Source organism: Engystomops pustulosus, chromosome 1 (assembly GCF_040894005.1).
Source record: "Engystomops pustulosus chromosome 1, aEngPut4.maternal, whole genome shotgun sequence".
NCBI classification, from domain to species: Eukaryota; Metazoa; Chordata; class Amphibia; order Anura; family Leptodactylidae; genus Engystomops; species Engystomops pustulosus.
Genome location: NC_092411.1, coordinates 103,552,280 through 103,580,147, shown reverse-complemented (window position 1 = coordinate 103,580,147; position 27,868 = coordinate 103,552,280). Strand labels below are relative to the sequence as shown.

The 27,868-nt window shown below is 40.5% G+C and overlaps 1 protein-coding gene across 1 annotated transcript; it reads right to left on the bottom strand.

Moving 5' to 3' along the window:
* Positions 1-1,157: 1,157 nt before the first annotated feature.
* SLC7A8 (solute carrier family 7 member 8) lies at positions 1,158-27,865 on the bottom strand. The gene is made up of 12 exons (XM_072150721.1): positions 27,561-27,865; positions 26,066-26,268; positions 16,378-16,582; positions 16,126-16,277; positions 8,896-9,021; positions 7,740-7,893; positions 4,832-4,955; positions 4,589-4,692; positions 4,137-4,233; positions 3,896-4,045; positions 2,482-2,659; positions 1,158-2,359 (listed from the first exon to the last, which is right to left on the bottom strand). The coding sequence occupies exons 2-12, from the start codon at positions 26,208-26,210 to the stop codon at positions 2,208-2,210; spliced, it is 1,587 nt and encodes a 528-aa protein (XP_072006822.1). The 5' UTR covers positions 26,211-26,268; positions 27,561-27,865; the 3' UTR covers positions 1,158-2,207.
* Positions 27,866-27,868: the final 3 nt, after the last annotated feature.

Below are 27,868 nucleotides of genomic sequence, written 5' to 3'. Positions count from 1 at the left end.
TAAGGTACCTCTTATACTATTACCAGGTACTGGATTAGTTCGTTAAGATGGCTCTGTATATTTGGTTAGTATACATCCCAATTCACTTTATATGTGCTCATGCACAAGACTGTGGATTCCACAGCATCGTACATGAGCAAACTGCCCATGCTGCAAAAGATAGGGTCGTGGAGTCAATGAGAAACGTGGAGCAGTATTTTTTTCACGTTCCCATAGAATTCTATAGTAGGGCAGAGCTGCCAACATAGCCAAGAATAGGAACCACCCTGAATATTTTTTTTTCCTCAGTGGCACTAGGTTCATGAGCTGTGATATCCTCAGCTGTGTGTATGAGCCCACAGAAAGACATAAGGACATGAGCAAGCCACAAAAACCACGGCTTGCTCACATGAACAAAATATGTTTGTGTGTATGAGGGCTAACAGGCGAGATTTCACATTACAGAGGGAATTCCAAAAAGGACATTTAATACCCTACATGATGGGGCTAGTAGTTAATAGGGTAAAAGCTGGTGACAGGTTCCCTATAAGGGTAATCACAACACAGTGTGGATTACCTGAAGATTTACAGTACAGAATTTCTATGCGCCAAATCCACAGCATTATACAGTAGCAGTGTAATGTATAGGAATGATGGCAATCCCATACACACAATGCAGAAAATAATCTGCTGCGCAAATGCCCTTCCACTGCAGATTTTTCATCAGTGTCATATGATTTATTTCTGCAGATCTAAATCTTTGAAATACAAAGATTGCACTCCACCCACCAGCCGCAGCAGAAACAAGCAAATTCTGCTAATGTGTGCAGGTACCCTAAAGTATTGCTGCTGTTGGACATGGTGGTGTATTAGTCACAATGTTAAGACTCCATGAAAAACTGAATAATATGATTTATGGCAACTCCAGATTCTGCCATAGGTTACCGTCCACATATTTCCCAATCGATACCGGAAATATATCCAAAGAAAATGATATTACCATTACATTGCCGTACTTGTGTAGTAAGGTGTCACACTTAATATTTAATGATTCCTGAGCAGAACAGTTTTTACACGATCAGGACAGGAATGAACATTTGTAGCAATACCCACATGTATCCTTGTGTTTAATAACATTTGCCAATGTGAACGCACATTACTTAATACATATAGGCAAATCACCAAAAGGCACAAGATCCATTTTATTACATTCAGAGACAATAGGTCCTAAATAAAAAAAATATATATAAAACATGTAGAGTATTCTGGAGAATTAAAACACCTGGCAAATAATTACCCAGAGCTCCCGGAGTGTACATAGGACATATGGGTAGAAGGAGACTGGAGTGCTCTCAAGGGGTTATGGGTAACCGCAGCTTTGTATTGACATAAGGACCGCTGTGTCTTAGGACAGTCAGGGAAAGAAGAACCTGAGACTGCACATAGAACGCCGACTTTCAATATAGCACGTTGCATGGGCTATGAAGTCCACATGTGGGATGCAGAAAGTTCAAGTAGTCATTTCTGAGCATGTCTCATGATTGTCAGGTGTAAACCTTTTAGCACTGAATATTGTTTTGGTGATGCTATATGAAATGTTCAGTTCCAAGGAGCAGAGACATGGAAAGAGTGTGCAGGTGGTTGGTTGGTCAACAAGCTTTTGAGGTTCCTCAATATGGCAATGCGTAAAGTCCTTTTCAGGCCATCATGAGGAGCAACCTATCACATTAAGCTATAGAAGCAGCTTCACATGGGATGATGACAGACATAGACACTTGGGAGGTCAGATTTCTTCTCAGGTAATATGCATAGACATGAGGTCACCAGACAGAGCAGTGTTGAATTGCCTTCAGCTGCCCATCAGCAAGCTGGTATAGCAATTTGGGGCACTGTGGCTAGTGGTGATAGAGAACGGTTCCACAGTACAGAAGAGATAGAGCTACATAGAAACAATGCACAAATGCATGTGTAACAAGAACAGACTATTACGTAGCACTAACTTCAGACCGAGTGATTTTTACCCTGGGACACCACTATTACCTGAGGGCAACAGAGACAGGAAATATAATAACCAGCATAGTCTATGTGCACACGGAGGCGCACGCACACATACACAAATACACACATGTTCCATTTATCTCTGCAGGGCTGTACAGTAAGATCCTGACAGCATGGGGTTTTAGGGGCAGTGGGTTTGGAGTGAATCCTCAGTAGAAGAGTAAAGATTCTCAGGCGTGAGCACCATCTCCATCGCCATCTTCAGACCCTGGTTTATATATTGGTGCTCTCTGCTCTTTTGTCTCTTCGCTGACATCTTCATCCTTGTCCATCTGAGGATAAACTACTACACATAGCTTCTGGCCTGCACGTGTCATTGCATCTGGAAAGAGGGAGGAAAAACAAGACCACATTAACTGTGCTTTCATTGTAAATAATAGCTATGGTACAATAGCACTATGAGGCCAAGGATATTTTAATACAGAGGACTGATGTGGCACTTACCAACAAAGTTATTGAAGCACTGCGGCTTGTTTTGCCAATGGACCCCAAGGAAGTACACAGGGACCCCGGTAAGCATGATGGCCAGACCTATTCCACACACAACTGGTTCAGACCACAAGCTGAAGACCAGCAGAAAAGCCCAAAAGAGGAGGTAGATCACTGGAAATATGAGGTTAACCTGCGGTAAAATGAGAGGGTATTACTACAAATCAAACCACTGCTTCTCTTCCCTTTCTTTCTGCTTCTCTAAATGTCTCCACCAATTCTCACGACATTTTTACCATTGCTTCTCATTTTTTAATACAGAACTTTTTCATGATTTCTCAGTCTCAAGCATACATTGGCTGGACTTTGTTACTGCCACCTTCTGCCTGGTTACACTAACACAAAACCTTCAATATGTAAATGATACCGGTTCCTATGAAAAGTATATTACTAAAAAACATATTCAAGTCAAACGCATTAAATATCTTTATTCATATTTCAATTACAGTTCATACTGAAACCCACAGAAAAGGATAAGCAACCCTAAAATAAATCACACCCTAAAATAAAACATCTTAAGATATGATATTGCTTAATACATAAAATTCCCCCTGGTGTTGAAACACGTGTTTGGGTTTTGCTTTCCCCCCCCCCCCCTGGCCTGTATAATATCTTATTACTATCCTGTGGATTTAAAATGTATTTTTATGTATTAGACAATATCATTATCTTATACTGGATAGATATATCTAACTTTTTTGGGATACATTAAGCGTATATGCCAGGAAAGCAGTAGGTACACATGATCAAGGACATATTTTCCTACAAGGTGGTGTATCTGAATATGTGTCTCTATGGCCTCCATTTGGGAGAAACAGGTTCTTCATCAGCACATGAACTGATATTAACAACAGAATGAAAGATCTCCTAGCACCCCACAATTATCCAGGGCGGACCACAATATTGAAGATTGCGTATCACAGTTTTAATGGGAAAATTTAAGACACAGTAGTAGAGGAAAGGATGGGAGTATAAATTAATACAAAAATGTGACACATCACAAAGTGGTCTTAATATCCATGCCAGCTTCAAGACCTCCTATCTCTTACCTGGAGGCCTCAAATAGATAAGCGCCAGCACTCTTTTGTCATGCCTCACAGATTTTTAGTCTGTTTATTACATCTAGTTATAAATAAAATGCCGGTGTATAAAGCATTCTGTTGTTTCGAGGTGTTTCAACACCAGGGGGAATTTTATGTATTGAGGTTGAATATCCTTTTCTGCTGGATTTTCATATGTACTATAACTAATATATGAATACATTTTTTCACTTGACTACCATGCTTTATTTGCACTATGGCTTCCAAGAACGCCAATGAGAAGAATCTCTCTAAAGAACGTTTCTATTTTCTTTATCATTCTCACTAACCTTAATAGGTCGAGCGATGTCTGGCTTCTTCCATCTCAAGACAATCTGTCCAGCCACAGTCACACCATAGAACAGGTAGTTGATGAAGCCAACATAATTAATCAGGGTATACATATCACTAGTTACCAACATGAGTAGAGTGGAGAGGCACTGTTGGGAGGTAAATATGTGATAAATAAATAAAAAAAAAAAAAAGGACACGTTGTGGAAAATGAAAAAGCACAGTGAAAGTCGGCAGTACCGTGAAAAGAAGTGCAGGGATTGGAGTGCATCGTTTGATGTGGATCATAGCCAAGACACTTGGTAGATGACCCTCTCTTGCCCCAGCAAAGAACAACCTGTGAAAAGGAGGAAACTCTATAAGGGGTCTGACCATAATACACTCCAGACTACATATACTCATAATTTTTTGGATACAACCATGGGGGAGATGTTTTAATGTGTTGCTCTTTAAAGCAGTGCAGAGTAGAACTAGACGCTGCACCAGTTAATCACAGTGTCTGATGCCGGATGAGTAATCTGGTGCAGTATAACACTGGTAAATTGTACTTTGCACCTCCAATTAGTTGGTCTAGTTTAGTTGGTCAGAAAATGTGGTGCTTGGCTTTTCAGTTGCAAATTACTATACTTTTCTGGCAAAGACAGATTGATAAATCTCCTCCAATATGTTTGGTAATATATAATAACTCTTACCGGGAAGAGGTGAAAAGAGATCCATTGACTCCTCCGAATGTAGAGAGAGCGACAGATATTGGCATTATCCAGGCCATGACACCTAGCAATTTTTCACCGAATGTCTAAGCAGAAACATTTTTTAAGTTATTGGAAAGATATATGTCATAAGATTAACCTGATAAGACGAAACACATATGTAACACAACACCACATGAACATATTCAGTTTTTGACAAAAGGTAACTGATGTAGCAATACTCACCACAGCCACGGCATTGGAAGCCAGTAGCTCTTGAGGGGACATGGCTGTCACATAGGCAATGTTTGCAAAAACATAAACAAAGGTGACAAGTGGAATAGAGATGAAGATGGCACGTGGGAGATTCCTGGTGAAAGATATAATAATTAGCTAGGTCTTGCCACTAGAGGGAGACCTACACACGTTAATATTTCATGACTGTGACCAGTTTCAAAATGTTCATGTATCTGTGTGTTACAGCAATGCTAAAGATGGTGGTATGAACAGGTTACTCTCACAATAGAGAATGTGGAATAGTGACAGGAAACTACTCCAGCATAGTGACCTGTGTCACACATGTCACATGCTTTCTAAATCACATGTACATGTGGACAGTAGAAAAGATAATGAAATGTGCTTCCACATAATATTGTAACTGAGATGAACCAGATGCATAAAAGCTAAGGAAGAAAGAACCACAGAAAGTACATTTTTCTCATGTAAAAGAAAAACCTTTTTAATTTTGTATTACATTTAATTCAGAAAGACAATATTTTTGTTAACGTCCTGCTAGGGCCAGGGCAACATTCACACGAACGTATGCCCTCGCCATGATGGAGAGGAGGAGTGGTGACCCCTCCACTCTGCATAGCGACATATAGCACAAGGGAACACATGTCCTATCTTTTCCCAGTGTACGGAACGTTATGGTGCCGCACGTGTGGCCATTGCCATCTATGGGGGAATTATGTACCGCTGCAAGCTTGTGGCCATACATACGCCCCTCCCGACGGTAGTGTGTATGGGGCCTAAAAGTTTCCCATCTTGTTTTAGACTACATCTATTTTGCATGACCTGCTCTCACATCACTGCAAAAATGGTGTCAAAGTATCGTTGCTGCAGCTTTTATTTAGCCAAATCACTGGCTGCTGGCAGCATGCAGCCCAGATCCTTGTTTCTGCCGGGAAATAAACTGCAATCTTTTACTATTTTGTCAGTTTGCGTTATAGAAGAGGCATAAGACATTTGGCCAGTAGGTGGCAGCATGACGCATAACCACATATGCAGAAGACTAGAGAAGACTAGTCCACAGCAAGGGAAAGCATGTAGATATGGGGCAATGACTACACTCATTATGGAGGCATATAAGGGGGGGGGGGGTCTGCACTCTCAATTGAGGATATAAAAGCTTATAAGCTGCAGTACTGCATCTGTCTGTTTTTAATATCACCTATTTAATGTAATTTGCAGGACTCACGTTAAGTGACCGAAAGCACATTATGGAAATCTACCATCCATCAAAATCCAGCATAGATAAACAAGTGGCACTTACTCATAGATCCAGCCACCATCACTTTGGTAATCTTCTTATATTTCTTATCCATGACCTCCTTTCTAAAATCAACTTTTAAAATAATCCTAATGAGCCTGAGGGGCTCTGGTGGGTGTTACCAGAGCCCCTCAGTGCTGGATCTTCTCAGACTGTTACAATGAGCAGAGCAGGTCATCTCTCACCAAGCACTTCCTGCTTATGATAGATTACACAGGCAGAGGGAGGAGGGAGAGAGCTGGGGGTTGGGACATGTCCTGCTATTGTAACAACCTGTTAATTTTAGAAAGAAGAAGGCCATAAATATAAGAAGATTACCATAGTCACAGTCCATGGAACTATGAAAAAGTGTCTCTTGTTCATCATGCTTGATTTTGACGTTTAATTTATTTAAAGGACATCTACCACCAGGATGAAGGGTTGTAAACCAAGGACACTGACATACGGGTGTGTGCCCCTTCTGCCCACTCTTCTTGCAGCTTCTTATGCCCTTGTTTTTAAGAAAAAAGGGCTTTAGAAATTATGCAAATGAGCCTTAGGGGCCCCTGGCTCCATTAACACCTATGGATCACAGAGCCCTTCAGGTTTGTGTGCATCATTTTTAAATCCTTTAAAAAAACAGTGCATAAGAAGCAAAAAAAAAAAAGAGCAGATCCTGCCAGAGGGGGCATACACCTGTAAGTAAGTGTGCTTGAGTTAGAATCCTTCATCCTGGTGGTAGATGTCCTCACAACCTGGTGACTTGACCTTTTCTATATTACTATCTACATATGCATATACTGCTGGAACCGTACATTGCTTAAGTGACTAAATACTGTATGTTGGGCACTGTATTTGGAAAGGCCGGTGTTACAACCCAGGACATAAGCCAGCACAGTGTAGTAATAAAAGGTCAGTGTTTCTGGATCACAAATTTTTTGGTAATTTACACTGGGATGCAAGATTGTGGCCCCGGGGGTTAATGAAACATTCCAAACTGTCTCTACATTCATGAAGGTGAAATAGAACTTTGCAGACCAGCTTTTAGCTTGTCTGTTTGTGCGCCAAAAATTGTGTAAAATAAATTGTGTCAAAAAAGTACAGGAAAAGTGTTGCGATTAAGCTGTGCCCAAATTGTGTGCCCCCCTAAAAAAGGTGAGAATTTTGGAAAAGGAGCTATATTGTGGTGTCAACACTTCATAAATATGGCGCAGCAAGGGGAAAAGAAAATTTACCAAAAAACTGGTGAATACCCCCGTTGTTTTAAAATATATATGGAGATTTATTAATTTATTCACCAAGTTTATACAAATCTTTTAATAAGCTCTCAGAATGGCATGGTTAGAAGTTTAGTCACCAATTAAAATCCAGTAGACACATGACCTTTGGCCTCACAAAGAAATATGTACTTTATTTATACATATGTATATATATGTATAAATCTACATATGTGCCTTCAGAATTTATTTTAGCTAGTAAAGTTGTTTACGGAAACCATTTGTCATTCGAAAGAAATACTTATAGGATATGGTTCATACCATTTCAGTAACAAATCTTTCAAATGTTACTATATTAATTTCCACCACTGTAAGGCCAATGGTTGGCACCGCCTGTGACTCTTACTTGTAGGGGTTCACCAGCTCCTCTGTTACATAGTTAAGGAAATTCCAGCCACCGTAAGCAAAGGACCCTTGAAGGAATGCCAGTGCAATGAGACCAATATCTGGTTCCTGGAAGTTCTCAAAAGCATTCTTTGGTTCCAGCCAGAAATATTCTCCTGAAGTAAAACAGGCATCATGGTAAGCATACACACAAACAGAGACAAGAAAATAGTTCCACTACAACATTGGGGGAGATTTAATAATCTGGCTATGACATAATTCGGTTGTAGTTTGCACTAAAAAAGAAAAAAAAAAAACCCTGTCTTCACCACATTTAGAAAGTTTTTTGGCTCTCCTACATCTAGCTCGACAAAGGGGTGTGGCCTGTGAAAAGGGGTTGTGGACCCTCACCAAAAAGGTCAGGGCGCCAGAAACACTCCCGACCTGACAGAAATGTATCCTAATTTTGTGGAGTAAAGTAAGCCAACTAATAGGAGATGCAGAGTACGACTAGACAGTCTTATACTAGGATAGATTTATCACCCATCTCCAGACACTTAAATGAATCTGGTGCAGAATAAGGCTGTCTAGCCGTACTCTTCACTGTCTAATCTTAGAAAATAATGGGGCACATTTATAAAAATTTCCTAAATTACATGGCCACAGGTTTGTCTAAATAATAACCAATATTCCTTTCCTCCCTCCATCTTTACCCTTCATTTTGTGTGCGAATCTACATACTGAACTGACTGCAATGCTCTACGCACTTGGCAGGGCCATCAAGGCATTTTCTTTGTGTCACCATATGGTGCCTTCATACGAAACCATTTTACTAGGATATTCTTCCATAGAAGAAACAGTTCCAAAAAGAATAATGACATATGGCATCAGATGGTGGAGACTTATCAGGAGCATCGCACTGGATATACTAATATATTCTGCCTCGAGAAGAAATACCCAATAACATGCGTCTGGAAATGGGGATGCTATAGCTAATGCGTGGGATGCCCCGGCTCCACTTAACTCCTCCTGGCATGGAGCTGTTGTAAGGAGATGGAAAGTCATAATTCCTGGCTTTGCGCTAGGTAGTGCGACCTTTTCAAGGCTTGCTTTTAATATAATGAGCACAAAATTTTATCACCACATCCATACTATAAATGTATCTCACTGTATCTCACCTTTGCAGATTTGGACAATTCCCATAATTATAATAAGGCCCAATGCAAGCAGCTTCCCTGCTGTGAATATGTCTTGAACCCGTGTGGCCCATCGTACACTGGCACAGTTCACCCAGGTGAGCAGCACTTTAAGAAAAACAGACAAATGGTTGTAAATTACTTCTTGCACATCTGTTAGTTGCTGACAAACGGTTTGCATCTAAGCTAAAAGTAGCCTTTATTTACTTAGATAAGCTTGAAGCGAGGCCAGGCATGCAATGAGTTACTCTGACTTAACTGTGCATTTCACACCTAAATGCAATATTTGTAAATGAGCCATGAGGAATATCTGTAGTGCCTGTCACCTGCAGCCAAAGGAAGCAATGTTACCCTGATGAGGGTGCTGCCATACGTCACGTTCTAGGTCCGTTTTAAGCTCATGCATTTTCAGTCCTTCCACAAACGGTCTAAGAATGCGACGTGTGCAAGCACCCTCAGGCCCTGTATCTCACTTTATTGCAGACAGAGGAGATGCAATAGCTTTCCAGTAACAGAAAAGAAAGTTGTTGATTACAAAAATATATAATTTATGATGTTACTATGTAGATATATTTTTAAAACAAAAAAGCAAGGACTTGTGAAAGCTTCTAGACCCACAGGAGCCAAAATCTTGTGATGGTTATATGGGCAGCACAGTGGCTCAGTGGGTAGCACTACAGCCTTGCAGCACTGGGGTCCTGGCTTCAAGTCCCTCCCAGGTCAACATCTGAAAAGAGTTTGTATGTTCTCTCCGTGTTTGCAGTGGTTTCCTCCTAAGCTCTAGAAAAAAAAACTGGTTGGTTGATTAGATTTTGAGCCCCATGGGGACAGGGACTGATTTGGCAGCTTTGTGCAGCGCTGCGTGATCTGTGTGCGCTATATAAATAAAGAATTATTTTTTTGGCCTGTAAATAATCCAGTACATATAGAGTGCTGCCATTTTTTTTGCTTTATATCTGGAGGGATACTGTCCACATCTTAAACTTTGCTTCTGAGTACCTGTTTTGCATTGTGCCGCTTTTCTTTTTGATTTTTATTTATATACTTATTTATATTAAAGGCTCTTTTCTCAATTAAAATGGCTTACCATATATTTGTTAAGGCAAAAGCAATGTTACCCCCTGGCTTTGTAACTGTACTGCGGCAAAGCACAGAATGAGATTACATACTACTTGGCTGCATAAAGAGAATATACTGCATAGCCTCAGTGGAATTGGATCAGATACATATATTGATCTGAATACATCATTCAGCACGACATATTAAGAGCTTAGCTTGGACACATTATGCAGCGACACATCAAGGTCTGCTTATACAATCCTAAATCTTTCTCATCAGCTGCAAAGAAGTGGTGGCATCTCGCCATCTTACTAATAAGCTATGGCTGCTATCCAGTGCCCGTGTTGAGGCAGGTCAGACACGCCACAAATGACGCATTGGGGAATTCTGAAGATGAACAAGGACATTTGCTAGGTATCAAGTCTCTGTATAATGTAGAAGGGCAAACAGGATAAAAGACCCATATGGAAGCTAAAAACTGTTTCTTTACATGCTTACACCCAACAATGTGTTCCTGTAACAGTGAGATAATGGAGGGTGAAGTATGGCAAAAAGCACAGATAGTGAGAATTATATGAATTGGAAGAACTTGGTTACTATGCGATAACATATATGAAGGGTGTGTATAGAATACTATGTGCCCTGACTGATAAACAGAGGATGGGGGTGGTTACAGCACAACCCTTCCCCCATCTCACTCATATCCTTTGTGAGATACAGGAATAGTCATCCTGTTATTTACTGTCTAAACACACAGGACTTCTTTATGGGAACATTATCCCTTCTACCAACCTACTCCAAGCACACTCACTACACACTGCCTGAAGACCTAATATCCATGCGCTTTGTATTTTAATTCTAGCCTGTGTTTGCTCAAGATTTGTTAAACATATTTATAGTATATAAGTGCACAACCTAAGGTAAGGAATAAGTGAGTATGCAGCACTATAGAGGAAGGACATTCTACATAAGATAGTATGTGCTAGACATCTGCTACCTATTATTTGTGACTAAATTCTAAAGCTAAAAGCACATGACCCAATCAAGTTTAACACAACTATCATCCAAATATTCCAAATAACTCCATAAAATATAAACTTACATCAAAAAGAACATTATTATGTATCTGCAGTGTATGCATATGTCTAATCCTGCAAACCAAAATAATATTTATGCGTAGTGTGTATAAGATACAATAAGAACTAATTTACATGAGTACAGCTCTGGATCAATAATACAATGGCTCTTCAGTCTGATCTGATTGTTAACATTCTAGAGGTCTCATGTGCTCTCAGCCCGTCTTATATGAAAAACTTCCAGCTTTTCTATGTGTTATTCCTTTTTCATATAAATTCATTTTATATCATCACTACCGTTATTTTTTACCTTCCAAGTTATCCAAAGATAACAATCTAGAATACAAAATGTTGACCATTACCTAACAAATGAAGTGAGTGATCAGTTTTGACAGGACTGATCCCCATTTTAATGGTTTTCATTGATCTTGAGGGTTTGTATCTGCACCATGGTTGCTATGACATGGTTCTGACGTCCCAGTGACTCCGTGGTGGTTAAAAAAGGTTGCTGGTTAATGATTCTTTATTTATACAGATTACGCAGCGCTGCACAGAGCTTACCAAATTGGTCCCTGTCCCCATGGGGCTCACAATCTAAACAACCTACTAGTATGTTTGGAGTGTGGGAGGAAACCTGAGGAGCTGGAGGAAACCCATGCAAACACGGTGAGAACCTACATGGTTATTAAACTGATGCCTATTCTCCTGCTTTATACAAATTGCCAAAATAGGAACAGTGACCACATAAATATCCTAAAGAGGGTTTCCACCACAGTATAATTGAAACTAAATTGAACTTTGCAAATTTACATGCATATACATACAAATGTGCAAAATAGGGCACTCCTAATACACTTTTACATTTGTCCATGCATTGAGGATTTTGATTATAACCCAAGGCTATACATGTTCTTATACACCTTTTTAAGAAATACTTCTTCTGGGGACCTGTAATATGCCAGATACATTTTAAGAATTATTTTACAATGGGCAAACATATAAAATGAACATTAACCTAATTAAGACATGATCAGTTAACCGTCTCATAATGGAGCATAATGTTCCCACACGCCCTCATTGTACATGTTGGGAAAAGGGACAAGAGGTTAAAGAATGTACTGGGTAATGTTGTGATGGGCAACCTCTGCTAAAACCATGTTATAGTTTTTTCAGAAGTGATAAAGGAAGCAGTACACTTCTGAACAGTGTTGTCCAATTAAAAAAGATACTGCTTAAACCATAATTTTTTGCTTAGTCCTTTAATTCTACATTTCCCCTCCTGACTTGTTCATTTACACTTAGCCTACCGGACCGAGTCAAGCAAGGGTCCTCAGGAGACACAGCAGGTCCTCCACTTAAAATGTAGTATTTCCAATAATTTCTCACTCAACTTCCAAATCTACTACTCTATGTGTACGCCATATGTACCTTTTTACATGTTGGGAAAAGATGGCCTGTTGTCTGGTATGATCTTATCCCCCTTATTTTCTGCACATGAGGCAGAGGTGACAAGAAAGGTGAAAAGGAATGTCAGTGTTCAGCTGATGGCCACTGCACCTATCATGTACCACCAATTATGTGATCAAGTGAAATGATGATTGCCTAATGTGAATAAACTGGTTAATCATTGAGAATAATCCTTGTTATCAACACACTTATATGACCCATCTACAAAAGCTATTGCAATGGAAATTATTAGGTGATAATGATGGCCTCTTTTGGCAGGATTATAATGATGAAAATGTCCTCTTGCTTTACCGGCCAGGCATGGTGAGATGCCTCCTACGCAGAGATTTAACATCCATCTTACCCTACTCCCCCATTAATATACTACATTTTGTAATGGGAAATAAGCAACTATCAAATGGCCTCCTTAGAGACATCTCAGAATCATAAGAATCTGATACTTTTGTTCTGATCTGTTCTAGACACTGGTCAGAACAGTCTCATGTTCTTACAGAAGAAGCCTGTGTATAAGGTATGAGAGAATAATGTCAAGGACTGCATGATATTCATTACTGTTCATCGCATGTTGTGAAGCGTAGCCTTGTAAACAGCCTTCTGTTCAATAGATGTATTGATGTTATTTAGGAGAGAATACTAATAAGTAACATTACCTCTTGTGTACAATCAAAATAACCTCATAGGGTAACATTTATTACATAATGTTCCCTTCCGAGGATTGTTCTCACAAGTATCGTTTTGTGTCCTCAAGAAGAGATTTGTTTATCCTGCTAGGGTTTAAGAACATGTTGATACACAGAGTTCTGGCTAAGGACCTTCAGCAGGCATAGCTGCAGGCTGGATGTGATATCAATGGCTCGAATGGTGTTAGTTTGTCCCATCATTGCACCAATACTTGGAAATCGCTCATCTACGTATCAGGGCATTCAGCCAGACCAGAAGACTTGTTTTCAAGCTCAAGAAGAAATTGCAAGACAGATGGGAGGGAAGAGAATATTAACCGGAAATAACCTGTGGGTGGGAAGGGGGAGGAGGCAGCAGAAACTAGTACAAAACACACACTAGAAAATAACAAAGCAGATCAGTGAAAAGGGCAAAGGAGGAGACGACTTTGTACTATACACTACATATAAATGAACTGACACAATGGTAACTAATCATATCCCACCAGGCATATGAGCTAGGTGATTTAACATGCACATAAACACAGTATTCTAGCTATATACTTCATTGGAGGTCTTAAACTTCTATTACAAATCACATATAAGATAGGTATGCTTACTGCTTATCAGAAAAGCCATAACGATTTATATAATATTCCATGTGAATTTGTATGAGGACAATGAGGTGGATACAACACTATAAGCTTTGGTGAATGAATGTATTTGAACCCCATTAAATGTGATGTACATAAGGTATATATAGGTATATGTAAGGTAAATAGGTATAAATATAGGCAAATAAGAGGTATCTTGTGCATGATATTGCATAGTATCCAAAACCTCTTTCCTCATGCAGTTATGTCCCTTAAACTACACAAAAATCCCTAAAATCACACAAAGAATCTGAGAATTGCAGAATGTCTTTCATAAAGTGTCAAGGCCCAGATATTCTTGGACTGTTTGATTATGTGCGTCATTATTATTATCAGTGACCCTGAGGTGCAAGGAGAGCTGGAGGACATCAAGAAGCCACATCTGCCAGGAGAAGCAAACACATAAGAACAGCACTCATCCATCGACCTGCTATTACATCGACAAAGTCTGAGCTAGGGTCTGCACAAACACGGGCGACTTTCATGTGAAAGCCATAGACAGTTTTTTTTAACCCCGCACAAGCACATTAATCTCTCTATTACAAACAGTGGATTTGTCCTATCACTTCCCCTCACTCTACCTTCTGCTGACTCAGCCCTGAGTAATCAGCCTGTCTGAATAATGACATTTGAGGCCCAGCTGTGCTTGCATAATCCACACCCCCCTTCTCTATGTTTTGAGCTTCCAGGGAACCAGTTTAAGCAGGATCCTCTCTTCTCGGCAGACAGGCACCATGTCTAGAGCACAGTCCAAAACAACCCAACCCCCATATCATCTGAGACAAGGACTGCGGCCAGAACCAAGGTCCAATAGCTGCTCAGGAACGGCTTTGATAAGGATATTCTCACATGAGATTGTACATGTAGTGATTTCCATTATAGTGGTTTCCTGATTATTTATACTCTGTACCTTCTACTACATCTCAGTGTCATTACTCTCTCCTATTTGGTATATGGTAATACACACACATATATAATAAGTCTATCTATTCACTTCTGTTCTACGAGATAATAAAAAGATGATATATACATGGACATTCACTCCACAATTTCATAATGTATTGATGGTATATATGGTACCATCACATTTCCTTACTGATCTGCTATTAACCCAACATAAAAGTTGGGACCAACAAGCATTCAGCTGAAGAATGGCCAGTTGGATGAGGCTAATATGTGTAACTCATTAGTCTCTACTGATGTCTGTTACATTTTATCAGAAAGTCAAAGTGGATATAGACGTATTTTGTTTCGCTAGAATGCGGGTCAGCAGAGGGATTTTCTATAAATGGGCCTTATGTGACTCAGCCTGAAGATGTCAGACCCTCAACAATAAGCTTGTTATGCCCTATTGTGTAGATAGAGGATAATTTTTGAACTTGGTGCAACTTTTATTTTAAAAGTAAATGTAGCAAAGTTGCATTGGCTAATATTGCTGCTCCTAAGACATTGGATTCCAGGTAGATGGACCCATGTAAACTAAGAAAAGGTAGGTAATTAAAGGACACCTGTCATCAGGTCTGTGTCACTTGTCCTGTCACTACTACCTGTTGGAGCAGCTCACAAGGATCCCATCCCAGCCTTTATCTAGTTATTTCATACATTAATCATTGTAAAATCATCTATTCTTTATTATGTAAATGAGACTGCTCACATGGTCAGAGGCAGTGATGTCACCCCTGTTACCCCTCCCCTCTCCTCCCCCTGCTCATGTCTGTGTGTAATGTATAGTAAAGCATGGCTAGTGTGTGTGTGCATCTGCTGACATCCTCCTAATACACAGACATCAGCTACACATGAATCTGACATGTTCTGCTGTAACATGGCTGCCTGGAGCTGCTGTATCTCTCCTAAACACACACACATGCACACACAGGCTGCAGGGGGCATGGCCACCAGCACCAGGATGCACATCATTATACAGCCTCACATCATTATACAGGCTGTCAGTCATGCACTGGGGGTGTGGCTGTGCCTCCCACTCATGAATAGAGTGGACAGCTTGAATATGCTAATGCTTCATTGGACATTTCACAGGTCATTTGCATACAGCTTTAGGACCTCATTGCTTAGGTTTACAGGCATGTAGAGGCACAATGAAGGGATAGAGGCAATGCTCTCTAATGGCAGTTTATGAAAATATATTTAGTTTAGGGGGGTTATTTTGCATGACGGGTTCTCTTTAAGATATGCCCCATTTCTAACTGCATTGCTAGAAAAAAAAAAAAAAAAAGATGCCGGTGTAATCTACAGGTAAACAAGTTGATATTATCATTATGAAGGGAGTGTAATACTCACATAGACAGACAGCGGCCAGTAGACGAAGTCCAGACTCCGGTGCAAAGCATGTTGGGAAGAGAGGTTGTAGTACATAGTTTGAAAAAGTCAATGCAATGACTGCCTGGTTTGTAGGATAGATCACCAGAACTGCAATCCAGAGCCGGAGGAAGCTGCAAAAAGAAAAGAAATAGCAATTAAAAATCTGGTTCAACAGAGTGAACTAAAAATCAAAGTAATGCCATTAAGTCATTTTTGAAAAACAACTCTTACCCCGCTAGTCCACCAAAGATGTCCTTTACATATGAGTAGTCTCCACCAGACTTGGGTATGGTGACACCAAGTTCTGCATAACATAAGGCACCCACTGCTGTAATGACTCCAGTGACAATCCACACGATAAGGGCCATACCCACTGAGCCGGCATTTTCAAGTACTCCCTTTGGAGATACAAATATCCCAGAGCCGATAATATTTCCTACAAGACAGGAATGCGTTTTACATTATTGTGGTCAACGTGCAAGACAATACCGTTCATAGAAATGGGAGAAATTGAATGCCAAGACATTGGAAGTCTTAGTATGAATAGTCTATATATGTTCTTTATTACCTAAGCTGTGCTGTAATCCTTTGCTAAATTTCTTCTTGCTAGTGGTTTTCAGTTTTTTACTTATAGGATAAGACATGTTTTTGAAGATTTGCACATTTCAGTTTGTCGTTTCATTATTTCAGGTTAATTGCTTTCTTATACCAATTTGTGGCTTGCAGACTTACATCTTCCAAAATTTTACATCAGCAGTACCGTAACTTGTCATGGAAAAGTTCAAGAATAACTGAAAGGATTTCTCACTCCTTCCAAGAGCACAGAATCCTATTACAGGTTCAGCATGTTATAAGATCTAAACCCTGACAGTCTTGTGATAAGAATTAACTGCCTACAGCTTGGGATATCATGGGACTGAATTTACCTACCTCAGGATAATCCTAAATGCTTCAAGACCCTCTACAAAAAATTAAAAAAAAAATTGTACAATATAGTACATATATTTGCCTTTGGAAGAATTAATTACATACATACATACACATATATATTATATATATATACACACACATATATTTAATATTTTCTAATATATTTTTTTATGGATCCTTTGGCTGTGTGACCTAGTTGAGACTGTAACCTCTGTTCTCACTTTATTTATGCAGCTATATGTAAATTAGTATTACAAAGCCCTATCTATTCTTTCCTCCAAGAATGCATGAAGCTCTACTCCTGTCCCCAGAGATAACCAGAGCAAGACACTACAGTAGAAGCAGCCACTACTGACTTCATACCCAGAAAAGAGTTTCAGGACACTAATGTTCCCAACACAAATGTTTAAAACAAGACTCCAGGGGGCCTCTCCTGTTACCAGAATCTTGTACAGAAACATGACCTTTGCATATAATTTGGGAGAGAAAGATAATTCTATTGACCAAAGAAAGAAATAGAATAGAATACTACTCTCCCTGATGCTGGGAAGCTAAACACAGTTTTCTTTGTAAGCATTCACAAAACTGTACTCTACCATACGTAGTAGCATAAATCGGAGGCGAGAAACACATGTTATTCTTGTGAAAAGAGACCATTACCGATCCAATGTTACTTTTACCTACTTAATTTTTTTTTTAATTAACCTTAAATGACAGTTACAGGGTTACATTTTGCATGTCATCACTGAAAGTCAATCCTAGAATTCATGTTTAGCCCATTCCTTTAAGGGGCTTACCCACGGTCTCCGTCATCTCCATAGAGATTATTGGAGCAGAACGGTCATGCGTGTCTACCTGCCTCATTAATCTGACAAGAGCGACGAGGGATCCGACAGACCTCTCGTTCATGTGATCTTTGGGGTTCTCAGCGTTGATCAGCAATTTAGGCACTATCCCGTGGATAGGCCCTAACTTTAGTTTGTGGGAAAACCCCATTTAAAACAAAAAAATGTAATTGTTCAGTTCCTATAATCTAAGCCAGCGGTTCTCAACCTGTGGGTCGGGACCCCAGCAGGGGTCGAACGACCGAAACCGGGGGTCGCCTAAAGCCATAGTAGCCGCAATTTTATTGTGTTTTTACTGCAAATTTCATGGTTTGGGGTCACCACAACATGGGGAGCTCTATTGCGGGGTCACATCATTAGAAAGGTTGAGAACCACTGATCTAAGCAGTGTTTGTTTACAGCGCTCCACTCTACTCTGGTCCCCAGCTTAGTGCAAGGTGCGAATGTTGGATTTCTCTGCCCACCCAGCTTCTTACATTAGATGAAATGTACCTGTCATTAGATGAGATGTACCTGTTTATTCACAGAAAGCCCCCTTGCTCAAAGATAAACGGTCACTGAAATTAACCTACCCAAACTAAATGCTTCCTTAAAAACCATGATTAAAAACATTGCCCTTATCCCTAAATGGTTCCTTTTCATGGCTGCAATGTTAAAAAAAAAAAATCAGTATGTAAATTCAGTGCTATGATATGCTGCTGTATGGAACATTGAGAGAGAGCTCTGTTACATCATTGGGCACTTAAAGTCATGTGGCCAGGGTGATGTTATTTAACTTCCTGTTACATCTGCAACATCTACCCCATGTATTTATCTGATCACATGAAATCACAGCATGCCTCTATGGATTTCTACTCCTCCCCAAGACTAAATGGACTTCTACATCTCCCCATCCTGCATGGAGGCATGCTATGATTTCACATGGTTGGTCATTTACTCTGCAGGAAGAGATGGGTCTGTCAGTCATACGACTGGGAAGGCCAATGGGGATAATCAGTGGCCCACTGGTGACATCGGTTAATCAGCCCCAATGTACTAATAATTCTATTGTCCTAAGCACTTGTAACTAGAACTAAGAGAAGAGGACACCAGCACAGGAGACTACACACAACACAGTGCCAACCCAGTGTCATTTTAAATTCCTAATTTGCTTATGAAGATCTTGCATCTGAACAAAGATTTTGTAGAAAGTATGCATAAGACAACTAAATTGAACCATATACCGTAATTTGCAGCTACGTTCACAGAGACTCACTACTACAAAACAAGTTGGATTTGTAGGAATACATGTTAACAACAGCCATTGGGTGTAACATCCAATAATAAATCTATCATCATGTATAAAAAGATGATAACAGGGGACTAAAGGTACATTGCCCAGTCCTCTCCCCTTTGAGACCGGCTTTGATTACTATAAAATGCAATAACACATCTATGATCAGAGGCAGAAATCAGCACAACTGATAAGAGTTTAATAAAATGTGCTAGTCTGCAACACGAAAGATAGCTCTTACATTAATGAACACAAATCACATCGTCTGATGCAACTGGAATGTTAAGCATTTATCAAACTTTATTAACAGTGTTAGAACAAAGTCCATCAAATCTATAAACACCCAAGTTTGATCTCAAACAAAGATAACAGCTACCATTTCCAAAATGAGCCCCAAAATGGAGTTACAGAGACGGCATTGTTGATAGACCAGCACTGCTCCTATGATTTCTTACTGTTGAAGGGTACAGGGGGGGGGGGGGGGCAGGGCTGGGACTTTCTCAGGAGTTGGACCTCTACCTACTCATATGAGATTGACAAACTACCTTTAGGACAGATCTTTCATCTGGAAAATATGTAATAATTTGTCCACCTAGAATTAGAAAAATGTATTCCAATTGTGGTTGAAATCTTGTAACTTCAATCAGTATTAACTTGCATATTTCCACCCTTTAAAGGCCTCATGCGTAGGACACGGGCCGGGTGTCAACTTGTGTGTCATATTCAAATATCTAAAAGTTTTCTACAATCAGTTCTTGCAGTTTGTAAATTTTGCATGTTTAAGTGCCAAGATATTAGGGTTATCAATTTGATTAACATAGCAAAACCTTTTTTGGGGCATCCTGGGCTTTCCTTTCCTACCATTAGATTTACTGATGGTAGACCACTTATTCTTCTCTTCACTGAAACTGTCCTTCTTATATGCTTGGATTGTTGTATGCCTCGACTGCGACATAAGCCAGCTCTATGTAAATCTTATACATAGGCGTTTCCATATTCCTTGCTCTTGCAAATAGGGCGGAGATAGGCTGGCACAGAGGAGAGTGGAGTTCGGATGAAGCTCCAATTCCCCCTCAAGTTTAGTTGAATATTTTTAAAAGCTTCTTTTTAGAGAAACACAAATATTCAAGGATATAAGAAGGATGATTTCAAAGAGGAGAGAGCTGAGAGCATTGGAGAGGGGGGTGACATCATTTTCACCCCTCTGCAATGCTCTCAGCATGGGAGAGGGAGGTATGAGGTATGTCAAAAAATACAGAACAAGTATAATGAGCTCCATACTGTGCAACACACCCAAGACTAAAAGGGTTAAGAGTTACAACCAGCGACTTTGCCCCTCAGTATTGAAACGTTGTACTTTAAATTTGCTTGATACTGCTTTTTGGTAACCTTTGTTCTGTTCTATCTCAAATATATAATCCTCTTGGAAAACAGAGAAGAATGAGGCAGCTACACCTGCCAGGTGATCATGCACCCTGCAAGCCACTATTATGGACTTTATACCTTGGAGTTACCAAGGAAGTTCACTAGAGTCCAAATGCTGAGGAGAACATTTACAACAAAAAGCAGGACATTGGTCACAGCATTTCTGATGTGATACAATGTAATGTATGCAATAAAGCAGCACTAAATGTACACTAGATCTTATCTGCATTGAATGTACATTTAGGTGCAATCTACCATGTTATCAACCATCCATCGTTAGCTATATGGTTCCTCAAAGTTACTAATGGCAGAAGTCACAGTGAATGATGTTATAACTACAAATATCAGTGTAGAAGAAATTCTTTATAATGCATGGTAAGTGTCTGCTACTTACAATTGTTGTATGCTATTAGTTTTGTATAATACCAGAAAATGTCCATGGAAATCATCCTCTCTAGTACTAGCAGCTAATACAAAAGCAATAAAGCGGAGGGGCAGCTCACACCATAAGACACAATAGTGTACCCCCCAAGGGGGATTGCCAAGGTTTTCTAGAGGACGGAATGAGGAGCCGGATACTGTTACTCATTTAATAATACATCCTTCATTCTCCTCACTGCCAAATGATATAAATATGCTGCTAAGGAGCCTGGAAAAGCTGGGTGACACCTCTTGTCATAATGGCATATGGCACATATAGGTTCCTATATAGTGTTCCTTCACAAATTACACGCTGCTACAACACATTCATAATATTGCCAGAGCTCTGTATCAGCAGACAATACTCGTACGTCTTTGACACCATCAGTGATGTATAGAGAACCTCATCTGCTGGCGTCACTGGTCTCTATAAATAGCCATCACATGACCAACACATCCATTATTCAGAGTAAAAAGAGGAGAGTAGGGCAGAAAAGATACTGCAATCTGTGGGAGATATAGGGGAAGGGGACATGGGAATGCAGAGTAGGGGGAAGGGATGGAGATAATGAAAAATGCTAAAAACTAGCTGCCATGCTCACTGAGGACGAAGGCAAACACAAAGAAGGCGATACCACGAGTGGGAGAGGAAAACAACTGCAGGGGTCCAACAATGTATGGAAACAAAAGATGTAGGTCTTTGTATAAGGCTATACAGCATGTCGACTGTTCAAAAATAATTATGTCTTACGATTTCTATAGCACCAACATGTTACATAGTGCTGTAATAAAACTGTACTCTGCTCTTGAGGAACTGTATAGATATAGAAAACAAAGTAAATCTCTTAGTGTATGTTCACAAGCAGAAGAAATTTCTCAATTGAAGAAATCCATGCAAAAATGGAAATACAATGTGTAAAGTGTAAAGTGTAAATGTATCCATATTCAGATTTAAGGCCTCTGGCACACATGCTTTTCAAGGGCCCCTGGTCCTTTGTATGTAGCACGTGTGTCATAGGCATGTAAAGTACACTCACACACCGATGACAGCAGAAAGACTGGCATTTCTGAGAGCCCATAGATATACATGGGGACTGGGCTAGCGTCAGCACTGGGCATACCTGGGCAAGTGCCAGGACCCAGAGCTTCTGGGGGGGGCCCACATAAGGCTGTACATAAGGAATCCATGGCGGTGAGAGGGGCTGTATCTAATGAATTCATAGGTGGTGAGGGAGCTTATATACAATTACCTAAAAACAACAGCTGAGTACATGGGACTACGGAAGGGATTGCTCAGTAGAGCATTTAGTAACAATCCTGCTGCGTGCGAACATAGCCAGTTTAAAGTACAGGCTGATAGAATTCACAACCATGGAAGCCATGTTTTAGGACTGCCTGTGCCTCCTGCTTCTGACAAAACTGTCATAAATGTCTGTATTTGGATTCTGACTCTGTAGGGAAATCATAATTCTGTGCAGTCCTGTAGCTACTGACCCCCCTCCCCATTCCCTAAGCCAGCTATGTAATCATCACATGATCGCCTGCTTTTGATAAAAGTGTTGTGCGACTGTAATGAAGACTAATGGCATGTTTCTATAAGGTCACTTCTATTTGTGGATTCATATATTTATATAGCGCTTTAGTAATGACACCATACAATGCTTTCTCACAAGTTATTGCAGCAAATCAATGGTTAAATGAGCATAAAGCATAACAAGCTGTCAATATCTGAAGTCTGTTATCTACAATGCATTACATGAAGCTGTTTTCTGCTGCATCACAAATGTTCTGTGACATCCAGCCTGTTTATGGTGACACATTAGTCCTGACACAGTCCCTGCCCCAGGACACTGGGCTGCTATCTTTATAACACTGTATCCGATGCAGACGTGTGTCACAGACCCGGGTCAATGAGAATACACAGCTCTGTCTGATGACATAAAAACATGACTAAAAAAAGGACATCGGGAAGCCAAGAAGAAAACAGCAGGAACACAACGGTAGAGAAAGGTCAGACCAGGGATCATGTTCAGTCAACCATTTTGTGAGTAGTAAAAATACATATTCATGAGAGGATCAGCTTCCTGGGAGCCAATAAGATCAGTGCGGTCCGAATTCAGTCTGTACACTAAGATACGTGGCTTTTTTTAAATTGTTGCAAGATAATAGATACAAGATGTTTTATAGGGTAATAAAACACCATATTATCACACATATATAAATTATGTCACCATATTCTGGGTCATCTTTCACTGCTCTATGACCCCATGTAAAAATAAAACATGTAATTTTAATGTATGTTATATTTTTCCATAATCTCCTTATATACATATGTACATAAAGATTACTAATAACGGGTTAAGTATTTTACATCCCCCTTATTGTACAAAGGTTCAATGACATTGATGACGAAATGCCCTTTGTACAGCACTTCAGCGCTCTACTACACTTTGTGCAGCACACGTGGCAGGGTAACTTCTTGCCTGCTCAGTCATTCACTAAGTCAGCAATATTAGCCATTTCCTAAAATGTGGCGTCACGTGATCAGTAACACGCCATTTCCTTCCCCAATCTACTACGTCTGTACCCATTGATAAGGAGGAAAGGAGATTGGGGTAGGGGTGAACATATATATACTCAGCAGAAATGAAATTACCGTTAATCCTAGTAGTCTGGGTATATATGCAGATGTATTTAGTAATCTAAATTTCAATAGCACCCTATTTCCATAATGATTATAGATAAAGGACCAGTCACAGTATCAGAATAGGAGATAACAGACTATTGTATGCACATTTTATCAATGCTAGGGCTCAAGGACCTTGGGATAGTGACTAGTAGGAAACAATGGCTTACACACATCTCTGTTTCCACTCATGCCTTTTATCTCTAGATTTGCTGGAGAGTTAAAATAAACTAATCTTTTTTGGCCCCAAGAGTAAACAGTAAAGATAGCTAAAACTATGACACTTCATCCCTCAATCAGATGAGCAGCTAAACTATGTCCTTCTTAAGGTGACCATACACAATACATTGAGGTAAGCTGCCCACGAACCAAGTAGAATTCAGATGTTTTTGATCAGAGAAACTTTTATGATTTTGGTCCGATTTCAGTCCTATCCATCTTTGTAGTCCTAGTTTCATCCAAATTGTGTACGACTTTCACAGGTCTGATCTATTACCTGTTTTTTTCAGCATACGAACATATGTGATGGATAACTGACCACACTAGGATGAAAATGTTTCATGCATCACCCGATTCAGAACATTTGACAAAAGTCTATCCAATGTATCTGAGTTTTTATTCGATCTAGACTCGGACAGCACTCAATGCAATGGCCCTAGAACAGTGATGGCAAACCTTTTAGAGACCGAGTGCCCAAACTACAACCAAAATCCACTTATTTACCGTGAAGTGCCAACGTCGCATTTTAAGCAGTAACTTACAGCTACCTGTTCTTCCACTTCTTAAAATTGTATTGGCCGCCTGAGGCCACCAATACAGTTGAAAGAAGATGGGCAAATTCAAATTATCATTATATCTTCTCACCAGGGTATCTCTGTACAGGACAAATGGTGGGTCCAGCAGGAAGACCTCCAAAGATAATGCACTTCTTTCAACACCTTCTCACTTTTCAAGCAGTTCCAGACAATAAAGTGTCTGTAAAATACCGCTGACAGCAGCATGTCTTAAGTTGCCTGGGACTGCAGGAAGATTTGATGGATTTGATCCTGTTTGGTTAACTCTGTTCTGGGGCCGATGGCCTGAGTGCCCACAGAAAGGGCTCCGAGTGCCACCTCTGGCACCCGTGCCATAGGTTCGCCACCACTGCCCTAGAACAGTGGTGGCGAACCTATGGCACGGGTGTCAGAGGTGGCACTCAGAGCCCTTTCTGTGGGCACTCAGGCCATTGCACCAATTTCACCAAACAGGACAAAATCCACCAAATCTTCCTGCAGTCCCAAGCAACTTATGGAATGCTGCGGGAATTCATTGGCTGTTTGAAACTGCGGGAAAAGTGAGAAGGTGTTGACAGAACTGCATTGTCTTTGGATGTCATCCTGCTGGACCCACCATTCTTCCTGGAGAGAAGCTACAATGATGGTCTGAACTTATTTGCCCACCTTCAACTATTGGTGGCCTTAGGAGAGCCAATACAATTTAATGATGTTGAAGAACAGGTAGCAATAAATTAGTGCTTGAAATGCCATGTTGGCACTTCATGGTAAATAAGTGGATTTTGGTTGTAGTTTGGGCACTCGGTCTCTGAAAAATTCGCCATCATTGCCCTAGAAGTTGCTGACCACGGCTGTCTCCCCTACTCAAATCAACTAAGAAGAAAGCTATAAATGCCTTACCACTGTAATCTCCAAGTTGTTTCCAAAGACCCATGGATGTGAACCCATGGATTGTTTCTGAGATTACAAGAGAGCCAACAACTCAAACTCTAAAAATCTTCTGGGACCTTTTTGAGATTTTACACGCAGCTCACTTAATTGTTTAACAGGAGCAAGTAAATTTGGCCATCAAGAGGGTTACTGTTGCTCTAGCTAACTGGATTTGTGAAAGCCTCATTTAGCTGAATAAGACATAAGGACCAAATCTGCCACATGTGAATAGGCCCTAAAGAGTATGACCTCTCCTAGACTTTTTATAAGCTATAAAAGCATTATCCTGCATGAGTAATTGCACCCAAGTAACTCCTTCCTGTGCCCCTACCCTGAGCACAATTCCAACAGAAGAATACAAATGAAAGGAATATTTCAAATTTTGAGTAATCAATAATAAAGTTTTACTGATTATCATACTTTGGCATTTCCACATGTTGTTTAGAGACTTAAGCAATATTGGTAAAGCTGCAGGAGCTGGGTTACCGATTAATGTCTTGACCAAATGGGATGAACGGAGGACCACATGCATGGCCCTATGAGCACTTATACTTATGGAAACATATGGCACATGTGAGAGCAAAAGTAATAACAATCTATACAATCCCAAAATATATATAAAAAAAACAAGACTCACCTACTATAATGCCACAGGCACTTACTAGTCCAATCTCCTTCTTCAGAGCTACCCCACCTCCTCCACTTGAACCTGAGCCAGAATCCTGTGCCTGTTCTTCAGGGATCTTCTCAGCACTAGTTCGTAGTCTGGCACCTTCTGCCATCTTTTTTGGCAAATTGACAAGGATATATCAGAATTGGACAGTTCTTTACCTATAAGACCTGCACATTAGAAAAAAATGGCCCATTAGACAGCAATATAGGATATCCAATAGGCTTACTGTTCAATACTTCTAGATATGAAATACATAGCTATGGGACCCCAATAAAGTTATGAGGGGACACAATTAATAGCTTTGTTCCATATGGCAATGTATGGAATCTGCCATATTGTAGTCAATTGTATTGGGGTCCTGTGGATGACAACTTACAGCCAACATGTAGGATGCAGGGCAGCAAGGAATTGCATGGGTTGTATTATGGCCAAATCTACACAAGACAAAACAGCAATTCTGTGATACTGGGTTCACATCTACATTGGGTGTTCAGTTTGTTCTGTTTCATCATAGGAATGGAAAAGGCTGGCTGCGAGGAACAAATCCATAACATGACAAACACAAAAAGTGTGCAATAGACCCCATTGATTAAAAAAGGGTTCATCAAGTTTCTGTCATGTTATTTTATAAGACAACAGCCTAGCTCAGCCTATGGCCCTAGCCTAGCTCAGCCTATGGCCCTAGCCTAGCTCAGCCTATGGCCCTAGCCTAGCTCAGCCTATGGCCCTAGCCTAGCTCAGCCTATGGCCCTAGCCTAGCTCAGCCTATGGCCCTAGCCTAGCTCAGCCTATGGCCCTAGCCTAGCTCAGACTATGGCCCTAGCCTAGCTCAGACTATGGCCCTAGAACATTGGTGGTGAACCTATGGCATTGAGCATTTTTAGGGAATCTGTAACATTAGATTGTAATGGAACCTTCAACATAGATTGAACCTGTTGGGGTCCTGCTTGTTTAGTGCCATGGTCTGTGACTAACTACAGATAAAAGTCTATTGTTTTACAACACATTATTAACCCGATGGTGATAAAGTCAACAGGTACAAACATGGCATATGTAGCATACTGTACAATAGCTGATAATGTAGCATGAGGATGCTCCCAACTCCATCCATAGCTGCACATACAGATAATATAACAGTCTTCAACACATTCATACATGTTACACGCCATTGTGTAGAACATCACTTATAAATCATGTATAATTCTGCGTCCCATCAGGCACCAGATGCCACTGTCACCTCTACAGATACAGCCTGCTCGGTTTTTACAAGGCATCGTAGTGAAGGCATCGTAGTGAACAAATGATGGATTAAAATCTCCAAAATATAAAACGTATCCACTGTCTCCGCCATCCATATAGTGGCAGATCCCTTTACATCTAGTGACCACTGAATGTATAAGTAGCCCCCTATATGGCGCAGGCATCCTCCAGGAGCCCCGTGTTGCCCCCTGCTCCTCACCAGCTCTTGGTCGCCTCCCTCAGGGTGTCCTCGGCATATCGCCGCTTGATCAGGTGTGTGTGGAAAGTGGGTCAGAGCAGTGTCATCCTATCTGCCGCCGGAGCTCCGTCACCATGTATGTGGGGTGATGAGGGTGGCTTTGTGTGCGGAGTCCTCCTCCTCCCTTTCTCCTTCCACCTGCAGCTTGTGCTGTCCTCAGCGCCCTGCCAGCTTTATATAGTCCCCGGCCGGCTCCACCTCCTGGCTCGGCATACAGCTCAATCCTGCCGGATAAACACCCAGATGTTGGGAGACATCCATGCCCTGCT